This window comes from Trachinotus anak, unplaced genomic scaffold, assembly GCF_046630095.1.
Source record: "Trachinotus anak isolate AG129_WGS33_773 ecotype Australia unplaced genomic scaffold, CSIRO_AGI_Tana_v1 ptg000011l, whole genome shotgun sequence".
In the NCBI taxonomy this organism is placed as follows: Eukaryota; Metazoa; Chordata; class Actinopteri; order Carangiformes; family Carangidae; genus Trachinotus; species Trachinotus anak.
In genome coordinates this window covers 2,795,129-2,811,540 of record NW_027273862.1, presented here as the reverse complement: position 1 = coordinate 2,811,540, position 16,412 = coordinate 2,795,129, and the positions used below count along the sequence as shown (strand labels likewise).

Genomic DNA, 16,412 nt, shown 5'->3' with positions numbered 1-16,412 from the left:
AGTTACAGAATATTCTGCACCACTGTTGAGACACAATGTGTTGTCTGTAGGCTGCAGAAAAATCATGGTTCCAGATGTTACATTGCATTACATTACATTCAGGGGGTAAATTAGGCCGGAGCCTGCTGGAGTGGCGCTCCACCTCCTCACAACCAGATCGCACCCTGCCGGAGTCCTTCAATATTCACATATCATATCACACTTTTATTTTATTTTTTTTATCCCCCAGTAAACATCAGAGCATATGGGTCTTGATGAGTAATTCTCTAGACTACAAAGAGAGAGACTTGAGGTGATTTCTACCCCATAACGAGTTCTGTAGGTTACTGGTATCAATTATCACACAGCGTACTGGCAGTGGGTTCTTTGGTGTTTTCTTTAAGTCGGCATCAGTAGTCAGCTCATACAGCAGTAGACAGCCCAAAAGGAAACTAATTGGGGAATAGTCAGCTCAACCGTCTCGAACGGCACAAACAGCACCATTTGACATTCAGTCAAATAGTTTGCTCCGTGGTAAATTCAGTTTAACTGGACAAAGGCTCGACCTCTTCACAAACCCCTGATATTTGTTTGGCAGACACACACATCAGGAGCAATGTCACCTTTCTGATGTCAGATAGGTGGCAATTAATTTCATGGAAAAATTCTCCAAAACTTTTAGGACCAGGACAGGTTACCAGCACAGTGGAGGCTTCACCCAGCACATATGGGTGTAAAGCTGGGGGTGTCTGCAAACTTTTGGTCATGTACTATTTGCCAAGGAGAACCGAAGCTATTCTGGCGGCTCGTGGTGGCCCAGCATCTCACTATAAGTGTATGATGTGTTTTCATATGATTTGTCACTGATCATCATCATTAATCTGACGTTCACATTTTGTGCTCATTCAGTCCGATGTTCAACTTTATTTCTGTTTGTCGCTCTCTGTCATATCACCTCCTCTGAGCTGAGACAGAACGAAGCGGTTCAGCCATTTTTAGTCAAACCTCACTCACTGCACAGCACACTCGTGGTTGTATTTTGGTCTCGAATTTGTTTTTCACTTCCTGTGGGCTGAGACATTTTTATACCCAGCACCTGGAATTAATCCTGGCAAATAGGACAGCCTGCAGCGTCTCTGTACGGGGGTGTGACACTCTTCTCAGTTGAAGCCACGATTTGTAATTTAAGCAGGAGCAGGTGTATTTTTGCATTCAACTCATATATTAGTCCAAGTGCTTTGCTCAGATATACATACACACACACACACACCACAGTGACACAGATACACAGTCAAATCAATTGCAGACAATCCAATGTTTCCTTCAGTCATTGATGTCCATGTTTGTAATCAGCGTCCAACCCCAGCGAGCAGAAGAGCCCTAGCCTTTAAAGGTCAGCAACCAATAAGACGCCTCCCTGCTGGAGGTCAGAGCCAATCGGCTACTCGCTGTGAGTTTTTACGACACTTTGCATCCTCACATGCTCACGCGGCAGCACCAGGACTCATAAAGTGTGAGTTAGGCAGGGAACAGACTGAACATATTAATGTCTTTAATAATGTGTGAGGGACACACAAGTAGCCGTCCAAGGTTCTCCCGTCCTTTCAGCTTTCTGTGAGGTCGTACACGCTGCTCATCTGTTAGAAGATTGGTCGCACAGAGTTGAGAGAGAGAGAGTGAGAGAGAGATGAGAGTGGGAAAGAAGGCCACAGCGTACCCTGAGCTCATGTCCTTCAACACATTTGAAAGTTTTCCTCTTCAGTTCTTATACTTTCACTCTGTTTGACTTCATTTCCTTCTCAAACGCTTAACCTTGTGTGTCCTGTGTCATCCACAATCCCTGTTCTCTGCTGTTGCTTTGTCCTTCTGTTTCCTGTTTGTAAGCTACTTACTTATTGACAACTCTTTCTTCCTCCCATCTTCTCATCTCACCTTTCTGCACCTCGCTCCCGCGTCTTCTTTCCTTTTAAATAAATCTTTCTTTCTTCTTTCCCCTGTCCCCTTTGATTTTTCTTCTGTTCCCTTTTCATATCCCCTGATCTCAACATCTCTTCTTACTCTGCATCTTTCCTCTCCTCTGCTCTCCTCTCCTATCCTCTCCTCTCTACATTTTCCATCCCTCCATCTCCTGCTCTCTATCTCCTATATTCAGCTGTATGATTTGGGCTCCCCAGCTGATTCACAGTCCAGCTCTCCGGGCTGCCTCACCACTGATAGCAGCTGTGTCAACATGGGCTATCCGTCCTGCGGCCACCGGGGTCGCTGTCATGGCGAGTGGGGGTCCTTCAGCTGCCAGTGTGTGCCGGGATACACGGGACACCAGTGTGAAGAGGGTAAGCAGAAAGAGGAATACATACATTATTGTATCATCAACAACAAAATCATCTGTGTGTTCTGGAAAGATCATATGGCTAAAAACTATGTTAAATTATAGCATTAAAAAAACTAGAATATTAATGGTAGAAGCTGACCACAGATATTTCATACTGATAACAGGTTTGTAGCACTGAAGTAAAATAAAACCAGTGATTTTTAGCTCTCAGTGGATGAAATAGGTGGTTTCTCACCTAAAACAGCTGTTGAATACAAACATGGCTATAGACTGTAAGCTTATTTTTCAAACTAAATATGTGAATTTACAGACCATATCATTATCATACTTGAAATAAGCACAGTGTCACTTGTGCAAATTACCTTTTCAGCTTTTAGTTCCTGTTGCGCAGCCAGTTGGTTTCATGTGAGGATTAAAGAGGATAAAAGGAGACACACTAACATGTTACAGGCTGTTTTCTCTCACAGCCTCAGGGATGTGCAGCAGCTAAGCATTTTTTTTTTATTTCCAGTGTAGAGTTTCATTCTTCAAAGCTGTAATAAATCTATCTGACAGGAGTTTATTGTCAACATCCTTCTGACAATTAAGGATGGAAAACTCATAAATAGTAAGAGAGAATAAAGCTTGAGTGCATCTTACCAACAGGGTTAATTACTTCTATTAGCACACACTGCTGCTTCCATGCCTCTGTAACATTATACAGTGCATTCTGCTACGTAACATCCTGTATGCAGGTGGGATGTGCTCTGTTTGTAAATTCATGCATATATAGGTCAAGTACTTGCCTTTCCCTCGGAGGATTCTTCATTACTGCCGGGAAATTCTTGTTTCACCCGGAGAGCAGCATGCAGGCCCTCAGCAGTGTCCACAATAGGGATCCTTATGGCCTGAGCAAAGCAGCTCTTTCTTTATCGTGGTTAGCAGTTGGAAGGGAAGATGTTGGACTGAGATGGGATCTTTAATGACCGTCATTACCCTGGTCCTGCATCACCCATTGTACACATCCCCCAGATTGAGGACTGCACCTCAAGTGATGCTTTTTGCTGATTGCAGCACCCTCTACCCAGCTTCACAGTCTTGTTTTGTTCCTGTCTTGTACTGCATGGTGATGCTCCCTGACAGGACTCACTCAAATGTGCTGCTATCAAATGTGCAAGGATGTCAGGTCATAAAATCAATACTAGGTCACTAAGGTATACAAAATGTTATTTTTCATGTTTTCAATCAGCAAAAATCTCTTTCATAAACAGTTTAATTCTTCTTCTTAAACTGTTATATTAGTATACAGTGTCAACTGTAATCATTTCCAAGCCTCAAAACAACCAAGAGGGGGCAGACAGACATTTTTACAATGAGTAATTAAGTGATTGAATTAATGAATAACTGAATGAAGAAATGTGAATGAATCACTCTGCATATTCATGAGCTGATTCATGTTTTTGAAAAAGCAACAAAGTCTGGAGTCAGTGACCAGGTAGGGCACGTGGATGATCTTGGCAACCAAAGAGGCTTCTCTTTGAAAGAAGAAAAAACAGTGTGTATTCTTACAGACTGTGTTTATGTTGTTCTGGATTACATTAACAAGTTTGTGAAAAGACAGTCTGGCTGCAATTTGGTATGTACATTTAGTATGTCCCACCTCATTTTGTTGGCATTCAGACCAACCCCCCCCCCCCCCGCATTAAAAGAAAATGCAAGTGGTTCCATGAGTCTGAACACACTACAGAGTGGATTGTAGTAGTCTGAGGAAGGATTTTACTGCTCTAATTAAATTCTATTCCCTCAGCTATAAGTTAATATTGGAAAGAAAGAGCATGTACAACAGATCTACAGTAAGCAGCAGTAAGAACATATTCTTATGTTCTTCATTATGTCACAGTTGCTTCAAAAAGTCAAGCAGGGGCTTCAGCAGGGTTAACCCACTGCACTCCTCTGTACCCACCAACCTATGCATGAATAAGGTGTAATTGATACTGCTAGAAGGATTTTATATCCACACAAACAGCTCGGTGGGCTTGATAAACACAGTTAGCAGTGAAACACACAATGGCATATCCTTCAAGCAGGATCTCATGAACTACTCAACTTTGTCAAAGTTACATGGGAGAGAGAGAAGGAGACAGAAGAAGATTTAAATTGAGTATGCTGTGAGATGGAAGAATGGCTTCGAAAACATTTTAGGTGTGCTTGGTTTAGTCTGCCTGACGTGCACAAAAAATCCACTTCAGGGAAAATGGGTCTTAGAAAGAAGAACCAAGCATAACTCAAGCTAAAACACAAACACACACATACACACACACACACACTGTGTATTTTGCATTTCCTGTCCTGCTATGGGCTCTCTGCATATGGGGGGAATTAAGGGTTAGATTTAATTGAAGTTGCCTGAGGTCACGTCTTTCCTCCTGGAGGGAAGCATCCTCTAAATGGATTAAATGAGATGCTTCACTTTTAAAATTTTAATTGTGTTTATTCTCAATCATAGCACTATCTGACTGATCTCTCTCTGTATTTGTGTGTGTGTGTGTCTCAACACCAGAGGTCCCAGAGTATTCCTTTGATGGGCACAGCCATGTGCATTACCAGTTGGCGTCCCCGCTGCCAGCCCGGAAGACATGGGTTCAAGTCCTGGTTCGAACCCGCAAACACAGCAGCACCATCCTCAACCTGATCTCCAAGGAGCAGAGCGAATATCTCCGGCTAGAGGTAAAGCTGCTGTGAGAGCATGTGAGTGTGTGGGTTGTGTGGGTAGACTGTGATGGAAGACTGTGTGAAAGCTTGTCTGCTCTCTTTCAAAAATCTTCAGAGTAGTCGCTGATTTTCTTACATTAATGTTGTGTGGGAGAACAAATGTTCTGTCTCCTCTTCCTTCCATCCTGAAAAGTAACATCAGTCATAAACTGTGCTTAAAATAACTGTTGCTGCTGTTGCTGCCATGTACTCTTCAGCTGAAAAAACCTGAAAACAATAACACCTGAACAAGCTAGAGATATTTTCCCCTGATGTTCCTAAAGCTGACATGGTTTATCACAAGAGGCACTGTCGCAGTAACCTATGAAGGAATAGTTCAACATTTTGGGGAAATGCACTTATTTGTGCATGTGCAGTGGTTGACTGACATCTTGACAGCTGACAATACTTCCTGACTGAAGGACATACTGTGAAGCCATTAATGCAGAGGTGGATGAAGTGCACAGCTCCATTACTTGAGTCAAAGTATCGATCCTACTGGTCAAATATTACTCCAATACAAGTGAAAGTTGTTCAGTTACATTGTTACTTGAGTTAAAGTTCTGGAGTACTTGCTTTTGAAAAATAATTTAGTATTCAAAAGTACATCTTTGTTTTATGTCAGTGGATTGTTGTATTGATCCACATTTACAGAACCTAATGACTCTGAAACAACCTACTGACTGACTGTAGAAGCTGTAGAATATAAAGCTTGCAGAATATAATACAAAGCCTGTAGAAATGGCCATAAACCATTTGACCAACCACAACATAAGAACAACAGCTACTCCAAGTTTATTTGGAATCAAACAGTCGTTACCTTGACGTGTTTTCTCAAGTTGGACGACAACTGCTAGGTTCAAACTGATCTGTTCAAAAATGCAGCAAACACAACCTGACTGACAGTGTAGGAGCTGGCTGTGATTGGTTTTTCTCCTGTGACGAACACAGTGTATGGTCTGTCACATTTTAGAAAATAAAGGAAAATTCATTCCACTCACTAAAAGCTCTGCTTGAAAGAATTGAGTATTTCATAGAAATGTAACGAATGAAATGTCTTTTAACTGTTGTGGAGTAAAAATCTCCAAAAAAAAAAAAGAAATACTCAAGTAAAGTAGATACTTGAAATATATACTTCAATACAGTATTCAAGTAAAAATGTGCTTCATGACTGTCCACCCCTGCATTAATACGACAGGAACACCATTAGCATTTTCAGCTTTCTGTCCATCTGCAATCAACAGGCAGCTACGCTAACGAGCTTCCACTCCAAAAGTGGACGTTCACCTAGCTTGCTACTGTAACTGTGATCCCACTAGATGTGGGAGTACTACTTCTCAGTCATGCTATTTCAACACCTGTCACTTTCAGCTCCTTTGCACTCAGCACTGTGTTGGTGTGTCAGACAAAGTAGAGTGTGTAGTTAGCATTAGCTCTCTCTCCTGGGTCCAGCTGTGGTGATGGAAAATAACCAGACTATCAGACCTTACAGGAATGAGTAGCACTATAAAAACCACAAACTGTTGTGTTTACACTTCTGTGTACAGTTAAGCTAACAAGATATGTATTAATTAGTCAGCTTCAGTTAGCTGCTACAGAAGGTACATTTCTTTCATTTTACAGCCAATATCCACCTGATCTGACTGTGTCACGTTCTGGATCCATCCCCCGCTCACTCAATGCTCAGACATTAGATGCTGATCAGACATGACTGATTTTCTCATATTGCCCTTTAGAACAAAGCAAATTAGTTTATTCCTGAAAATGCTGAACTATTCATTTAATTGTGTGACCAGTGTTGTTCTCATCTTGTATATCGCAGGGTTCCTGCCATTAATTTGTGATAATATCACAACAACGCAATCAGACAGAATAATCTATTTTAATGTATAGCTCCTGAAGTGATGCCAGGCTTTAATTCAATGCACTGTCTAAACTTATGATATGCAAATGATGTAGACTGACAGTGAAAGCGCACTGTCTGGAATGAACACATTAAATGTATTATTTGGTTAATTGTCTTGAAGGCTTCATTTCTCCTAAACGTTTTTTCCATCATTTGCTTTGCTCACACTTAGATTGATCTCTCATATTTGTTTATTTGTCAACTACCGTCTGTTTTTTTCTTTATCCTCTCCACCCCTGACTTACTTTTAGAGTCATACAGTACCTTCCCAGTCCTCTCCTCTTGCTGTGCCCCACTGCATGCTGCGACCGCAGGTATTGATCAAACATCAGTGTCTAAAATGATGATGATTATCCATACCACAGCTGCCGTTATTGTACAACCTCTGCTCCCCATCTGTTACCCATCTGTCTCTCCTTCCCATCCGTCCATTCCTACATTTCCACTTAAATGTCACACTGCTCCCTCAGCGCAGCCACATGGGGAGCAGGTTCACATCATGTATCCACCATAAATGGTGCATTTATTCCAGGGTGCGCTTAGCCTGAAAATGTGTGTAATCTTATGAAGTAGCCCCCCCTCAGTGAAACATTGGGAACCCTGTGATGCTCTTTGATAGTAATATAACCGTGTTGCCCTCTGGGATTGTGTTTTTCACTGTAATGCTTCTGTTTGCTTTTAATCAGAGGAAGGAATTAGTATGCGCTACTCTTGACTGGCTGCAAACTCACAATGTGAAAAGCTCTTTGTTACAGCTGTTTGCGTGTGACCTGTATTGCAACAACATGGTTAGATAAAGAGTTTCTTTGTTCTAAGCTACTTTCTACAAGTAGTTGGTTTTTTAGTTTACTGTGTTGATTTGTTGATTTATAGGGAAGTGAATGTTCATCTGCATCAATGTAAATGTGCTGGGATTAGCTCAAGAGTGAATTCACATCCACTCCAAAATGTTCAAATGCTGTTGAAGATTAACGCATAGAAGTCTACTGTAAGCCATCAGGGATAGTATAAGTAACAAAATAATTAGGTCAAATGAAAGTCAAAAGCTTTCCCATCTGGCAGTCTCAACAGTGAATGGAGCTCAGATGATGCGTGGAGTCGTATATGGGGGTGGATCGCAACCCTGGTCCGGATGAGTCTGTAGTGTCGGAGGTGCACACAGTCTTCGATATCATTCAGTACTGCATTTGTGGTTACATGTTGTTCAGTGGTGTATTTTTCGTTCTCCTGTGGACTGGCCCAGTGTATTTGTAAAGTTGTTTTTTGAGGCAACAACTGAGACACACTCGAGAACATTTTTCATCAATGTGAAAACATCAGGAGTTTGTGTCAGTCGCTCAGAATAAAGAGCTTTCTTTTAACTGGAGACATTAATCAGCCAATAATCTCTTTAACGTCAGTGCACCACTCTAGATTTCATTCGCAAGACATATTAGCTGCGTTGCAATTTCATAATGGAAATCTGAATCATGTTTCTGATAGTATGTTCACGCAGGAACAATGTACTTACATTACTTTATGAATTACTCAGCAGAAAAATAATGTGTTAGATCACTTGTTATTCATTAAAAATGAGGTGACTCCTGAATGTACAGTATGTGTACCACAGAAAATTCAAATAAAACAACTTCACCTGAGTCACCTTTCTCCTCTTTTGGTAGAGTCTACAACCCACTCTGCAAGCTGACCCTCAAATGTCAAAGTATCAGAGCATTTCTTTGATGAGTAACTGTAATATATTGACTGAATTTCAAATTGTAATCTCTTAAACTACTCGTTGTAACATGTTACTAACTAGTTCATTACTGCCCAGCACTGCAGTGGAAAATAACAAAATTAAGTATTACAGTTCCTCTACTCATACTAACTAAGGGCTCATTGAATGGTTTGATGAGTTTGAACATGAACTATGGCCGTTGCAGTCACCAGATTTCAACCCATGTTAACAGCTATTGCAGATTTTGGACCATGATCAAAATACCACATGAGGGAAAATCCCTTGAAACAAAGGTGTATATCCCTCCAATAGAATCTATGACAATGAGTTGGCTGAACACATTTCTAAGAGCTGAGATATGTCAATGTTACCTTAAATGGTCACTTCTGTGTACTTATAGCAGGGACTTGGTCACTGTTTGTGATGTTGTCCAGTTTAAACCTACCGTTGTAAGGGCGTTGTGAAGTCACAGCCTGATGCCAGGCTTGTTTGACATTTCTGTCTGATAAAATACCTCAGTGTACTGTAGACTATGTGGTAAATCATTGCACTTTCAACATTTATTTTCTACTTTATATTATTAGTGTGACACAGACTATGCGTTCTGCTACCCATTAATGCTAATGTTGTCTTCACACGGTGAACTGTCTGGTACAAAAGCTCACACAGACAAAACTGGAAAAAAAAAACAAAAAAAAAACTTGGCACTCCACTTCCAACAGTAAAATTCCTATACCAAAATGAAAAGGGGACATAAAATCAGTTCAGATCCCACTTGCCCTACTCACCTCCTGTTCCAGCTGCTGCCCTCAGGGAGGCACTATATATAAATCACTGCCCTCCAGGACAAACTGTGATACGGACCCTGAGTTCCTTGGGTCTTGTTGTGTTGTGTATATTGTGATATCTGAAGTGATTGCGGCTACAGTGATTCTTGTCTGTGCCATGGTGTTGATGGAACTGTGCTGTTCACTCTGTACCTGAGTCAGATTCCAGCAGCTTAGCTGTTTTATTAAAGTGAACTGAACTGAACTGAAATGACAGCTTGGTGTTCTCTCCCCTCACATTTTATACGCCAAAACTCAAAGCCAAAATTCAAAGCCAAAATTAATTTGGGTTTCTTATGCATTTAACTTATGCTGTGTTAAGTAGGAAATCTGCTGCAGTAGTCATACCTTACTGATCATTAAACACACAGTATATAACTACTGCTGCTAGGGGTCTCTCAATCAAGACAATACCAAAAGATGGTGTCAGTCATTCAGGAGGTTTTTACTAGCCACAGAGGTCTCCTCACGAAAACAAACAGACCAGGGAAGTAAAACTGGATGAAACATTGAATAAAGCAGTTTCATGTTAAAAATTAATGATTCGTGATTAGTGATGCTGTTCAACAGACACAGGATGTGTCAGTGGAAGCTGAGCTACTTAACATTTCTCTGTGTTTTTTCTCTGATAATTTAAGATCCAGACGTCTGATGACTAAAATCCTTCATCTGGTTAAAATACTTAAAAACAACTAAGGTGTAAAAATTGTATGTTAAAAATGTGGCTTAAAACTGGACAGATTTTGACAGCCACAGCACCGACGCATGCGCATATTGGATATGACACCACCAACAAGCAAACAAATGTAACCATGATCCAGATTTGTTCAGGATTGAAAATTGCTGGAAACATTTTGAATAAAGTAAGTACACAACTGAAAAGAGTATATAACATAGGTCTAGTCATTTTTAATGTTGAAAAGAAAAGTTGAGAAGTATATATTCTAACATAAACTAATCACAGGAGCAATAAAACTCCCATGTTTGATCCCTTTTCTTCTCTACTGTCATGCTGTGTGACCATGGTGCCCATTTCAAGCTGTTATTTCTGCCATTACATGCAAGCTCCTACTGTGTGCTCCCTGACAGATCAGGTGAATAGGACACAACCATTGGTACTCATTTTCATCACTCAGCCATAAGCCTGGTGCACTCCCAGTTCCATCGGCCAAGGCCATTAAATTTTATCAGAACTACGGCTCTCTGAAATGAAGAAAATCTTTTAGCTGAAATGTTTAAAAGATGAGCAGGTTGCAGTCACTCTATACAGGAATGACTGTGATCGTTCAAAGTTCGAAATGTAAGAGTAAAAATTAACCATGTTTTTTTTACCTTTTAGAGAGAAGAAGGTAGGGAATGAATGCAGACAATGGGAGTTTCTGTCAGGTAGATAATGTTAATATGTGTGAGTAATTACATTCCGCAAGAAAACTGGGAACCATAACACAAACTAATTATTTTGAATTATCGCTCATAAGCTCTGATATTAACACAGTTTGGCCAACGTGTCTGAGCTAAACCAAAGATTCCCTTTGGCAGTGATGTTAACTGGAGTTCCTGTCTCCTCTCAGTTTGTACATATTACAGGCAGGGGATGACTAGTGGGCACACAATAAACATAATTATTACTATACTGTATTGAATATTATTAAAAAGGAGAATGAAGATTATTATTAGACACTATACGAAGGAGATTATTATTCAGAAGTTTCATTATGAGGTTATTATTATTGCCAATAGTGGAGATGGTGGTGGGAGTCAGTATGTGGGAGTCTGTATGGTTTACATACTTCTTAGCCCAATACATTTAAATTCAGTTTTGCAGAATTCCTGACATTTAATCTAAATTAATATTCCCTGTGTTTGGTAGGTAAGGATCACTGTTTCATTTTAAGAACATGAAATGTCATAATAATAGTACAGAGAATGATTTATTTCAGCTTTTATTTCTTTCATCACATTCCTAATGGGTCAGAAGTTTACATTGCATTGCTTTTAATTTGTTAAACTTCGGTCACATGTATCGGGAAGCCTTACACAAGCTTCTCACAATAAGTTGCTGGAACCTTGGTCCATTGCTCGAAACAGAACTGGTGGAACTGAGTCATGTTTGTCAGCCTCCTAGCACGCACACGCCTTTTCAGTTCTGTGCACAGATTTTCAATTGGATTGAAATCAGGGTTTGGGGATGGCCATACCAATACCTTGAGTGTGTTGTCCTTAAGACTTTTTACCCAACTTTGGAAGTATGCTTGGGGCCACCGTCCATTTGCAGGACCCATTCGAAACCAAGCTTTAACTTCCTGGCTGATGTCTTGAGATGTTGCTTCAATATATCCACATAATTTACCTTCCTCATGATGTCATCTGTCTGGTGAAGTGCACCAGTCCCTCCTTCAGTAAATCAGCCCCACAACGTGACGCTGCCTCACACGTGCTTCATGGTTTCGATGGTGTTCTTCAGCTTGTGAGCTTCATTCTTTTTTCTCCAAACATACGATGGTAATTATGACCAAACAGTTCAATTTTTGTCCCCATGTGCAGCTTCAAACAGTAGTCTTGATTCTTTCTGGCAGTTCTGGAGCAGTGACTTCTTTCTTGCTGAGCAGCCTTTCTGGTTATGTCAATATAGGACTTGTTTTACTGTGGCTATAGATACTTTAGTACCTGATTACTCCAGCATCCTCACAAGGTTCTTTGCTGTTGTTCTGCAGGTGATTTGCACTTTTTGCAATGAAGTTAATCTCAAGAGACAGAACACATCTCCTTCCTCAGTATTATGACACCTGCAGGGTTCCATGGTGTTTATACTTTCGTACTATTGTTTGTACAGATGCACATGGAACTTTCAGGCGTATGGGAATTTCTCCCAATGATAAACCAGACTTGTGGAGCTCCATAATTCTTGTTCTGACATCTTGGCTGATTACTTTTTTCTGATTTCCCATGATGTCAAGCAAAGAGGCAGAGTTTGCCTTAAAATACTTCCACAGGTATGTTTGGTATGCTGGAATTTTCCACGCAAGACACAGTCAACAATCTGTCTGTAAACACTTGTTGGAAAAATTACTTGTGCCATGCACAAAATAGATGACCTTACTAATTTGCCAGAACTATAGTTTGATAACATGAAATCTGTGGAGTGGTTAAAAAAATTGGTTTCAATGACTTCAACCTGAGTGTATGTAATTTGCACTTCAACTATGAGTATACAGTTGATGCATAATCATTTATTTTTCTTAACTAAAGGTGTATAGTGTCTTGAATTGACTTTATTTGTATGTTACTTTTATGAGTAGAAGTTTACAAAACAACTTAAATCTACTAAATATATCTACAATCTACCATGAAAGTTTAAATATATACGAAGAAGATTAAAAACTAATCTTTAGTGTGATAAGCAAAGGAGAAAGCATTGAGATGTTACCAAAGGGGAAATCAGTGTTAAAAGATAAAACTCTGCACTGGATGTGTAGTATCTTGACTTGTCACTATGCTTTGTAATGGCAGCAATACATGCTTTTCCTCACAGTGAGAGTGACCCATATTTTGGCATATGTACATGATAGTGAAAAGGTGTGTTGTATTTTGCAGAAACATATTAAGAACAAATATTTAACAAGCGACACAGTTGTATGCAGAGAACCAGGGGAAGCCAGTGAGGGATCACTCCCTAGTTCCTGCACTAGCAACTTTAAGTAGCTGAATGTATTGTAGCGTACCCACCGAGTACTCACATTGCTGCTGTAGCTATGCCGTGTTCCACAGCTGATATGTGCCTTCTCAAAAATGTAACTTCACATCGGGACAACTGAGGCTACTGAGGTAACACATGTGGACTGCAACAACTCTGAGTGGTTAGTTTGGGCTGCTTGTGTTTTCCTCTACAAGTTTCTGATGCTGGGGGAGGTTGTTGATAGAGAAGACAACATTAAGGAAATTGAAGGAAGACTCAGTGGTTTTCTTGTTTTTCCAGTAACACACATCTAACAGAACATTTCCACAGCAAGCCATGTGCTGTCTGGGATCTTTGCTGTCTCTCTCAGTGAGTGACTGATCATAAATACAGTGATTCCATGGAAATGATCTCCTGTTTAATATGGAGACAAACCAAAAGCAAAAGTTACTTGGATGTGACTCCAGTTCTAGAAGAAGGTGCAAACCTTACTGTTGCTCTATATAACCCCATACACAAATGTAATAATGTGCATATATTGAACTTCTATATATGAAATATGTACATACAAAAACATATATGTAAAAATTTCATATGAAACCTGTCAGAAACTGGAACAATTTCATATATCGACATACTGTATATGTCCAACCCATGGATAAGCATATAGAATTTTATTTGCATGTTTTAATAAACTTGCAAATCTAAATTAAATATATATTGTACACATATATGGTTGCACCATGTTATACCACATCAAAATGTATTACATAGAAACAAAGTGAATTTATGCAAATGCCATAAACCACCTGAATATAATGCAATCCAGTATAACACTACCACCAGCAATGAAATACCACCTCTACAACAGTGTCAAAACAAAAGTCAACATTATAGGCAGCATAAAAGTAGACTTTCTAGCAGAACATCTGTATTGGATTGTACAGGTGTGCCTAATAAAGTGGCCACTGAATGTATTTAAAGCAGGACATGGCCTGATCTCATACAGTACATTTCCAAACACTGCAGGGGTGAAATCCAACACTGAATATTAAGTAAAAACTGGCGCTGTAGGTATCTTTATCAAGACTTCCTTTAACCCCTTGTGTCAAGAATGAGGTCCGGCTTCAGGTGGGATCTGGTGTGACAGTGTTGATCTTCCACTCATCACACTGTTCCTGTGAAGTTCCTCACTAGCAGGGGGGAAAAGCAACTGGGGAAATTATGTGTCACAGAAGTAGCACATGGTTGTTAAACCCCTCCCCAGGCCAATAGTAAGGTCAGGAGTCACATGGACCACAATGCAAAAAGATGAATCACTAATTTCACTCACTAAGCTCATTTAGTGAGCGGTCAGTGGTCAGCTCCTGGTAAGGAATAGTTTGATTGTCAGTTTTTTCAAATTCACAGCAGCCATTGCTTCTGCTTGGCCAGTGTCTATGACAGACGCTCATTGATTAAAATAAAATAAATCATTAAAATCTTAGGTGGATAGATAGGTGGACACTATTCCTTAAAGGAAACTGTCATGTTATTGCAGACTGAGGATAACAATAAAAGCTGTTGTACAGTGTTATGCTGAGTGGCTGGAATGAAATGCTCTTTGGCACAGTGGAGCTGAATGAGTCCGTCCGCTGCCTCAGCACTGCGTCATGGAGGGGATGACTGTCTGTGATGGAGAGTAGTTTGTTCAGTGACCTCCTGCTCATTACTGACTCAAACGTCTCCAGGTTCTGATCCATGATGGTCCCTGCCTCACGCAATGGGTTTACTGATCTTGCTGGCACCTCTGGCACAGATGCCGCTCCTCCGGCAGACCACAGCACAGTAGATGGCACTCACTACCACAGACATCTTGCTGCATACACTGAATCATCTGAGCTTCCTCAGAAAGTAGTTCCTGCACACAGTATCAGTGTTGGTCCTCCAGTCTACTCTGCTGTTGGAAACCAAGTGGAACCCTGAGTAGTTCTGGTTCTCCACATCTACTTCCTCACGCATCATGATGATGGGCTTGGTTGAGGTTCTCCTTCTCCTAAGGTCGACCACCATCTCCTTGGCCTTGCCCACATTTAGCAGCAGATGCTTCCTGCTCCACTCCACAAAACCAGCCACCAGGTCCCTCCCTATCTCTAACACACCTCACCCCCGCTGAGTCACCAGAGAACTTCAGCAGGTGGTATGAGTCACAGTTGTGCTGCAAACAGAAATGGAGATAGGACAGTCCCCTGTGGTGCTCCTGTGTTACTAACGACCACAAACTGTGGCCAGAGATCCAGCAGACAGTGGATCTGCTGACACCTAATCTGAGCAGCCATTCTCACACAACACAAGGAGTTTGATGGCACTGAAACCACTGGAAAAACCAAAAACCATCATTCTCACAGTGCCACAATAATACCATGCAGGTGTCTGAAGTCACTGGGGACAGATTGGGTACCGTCACAAGCAAGATGTCTTCCACAGCACTGGTTATCTTTCCTGGCTCAAACTCAGGTTGAAGATAAGACCTCCAGCAAACGTGGAGCTGTTTCTATAAGAGTGGGTCCTCAATATGTTAATGTGACACGATACACAGTCCTACAAATGCTGTCACGCTATTCCACTAATCAACAGGTGGAGGTGACACCTGAAGATGCAGCTATGTGCCCACAAAGACGTAGTAGAAGCAGAATGTAAGGTAAACAGTGCTGGATTTAAAATACTTTTAAAGATCAGCTTCACAAATGTTTTATGAGGAAGGACGTGCAGTTTGTTGTATTTCGGTGAATAACACTGAATACAAACACAATTCATTGTTTACAAGAAAGCTCTTTGAGTTCACACTGTTTGGCTCATTTACTTTTACACAGCAGATTACCTCGACTGTAAAATGACACATATTTTAAAGAATGACTGACAGGCAAGCATGCAACTGACAAAATCTGCAGAATCAAGTTTCAAATAAAAAAAAATTAAAAAAAATATGTACTTGTGTTTAAATGGAGATCATTATCTGTTTTTGATATAATTGGCACCAAATTATATTTGTCTTTCCAGGAAATTTAGAAGCCTAGTAAATTATTCATAAATTATGGGAAACTTTCCTTTAACAAACAGACGGTAACCCCTCAGATCGACACCAAGCTGGTGCTTCAGGTATTTACACAGAGCACTTAACATACATTCATTACATTCATCTGCCTTTAGGCTGGTCAGAAGTGATGTGATTTGCCCGGCAGCATATGGTATTTTTTTAATGCCCA

The 16,412-nt window shown here is 40.5% G+C and overlaps 1 protein-coding gene across 1 annotated transcript in view; it reads left to right on the top strand.

The window, feature by feature from the left end:
- LOC139627414 (neural-cadherin) overlaps positions 1 to 16,412 on the top strand; it is a 245,134-nt gene that overhangs the window by 179,563 nt on the left and 49,159 nt on the right. Inside the window, exons 30-31 of the mRNA XM_071488143.1 lie at positions 2,132 to 2,312; positions 4,851 to 5,017. Of these exons, the coding sequence (XP_071344244.1) occupies positions 2,132 to 2,312; positions 4,851 to 5,017 (348 nt within the window). The remainder of the gene's footprint in view (positions 1 to 2,131; positions 2,313 to 4,850; positions 5,018 to 16,412) is intronic.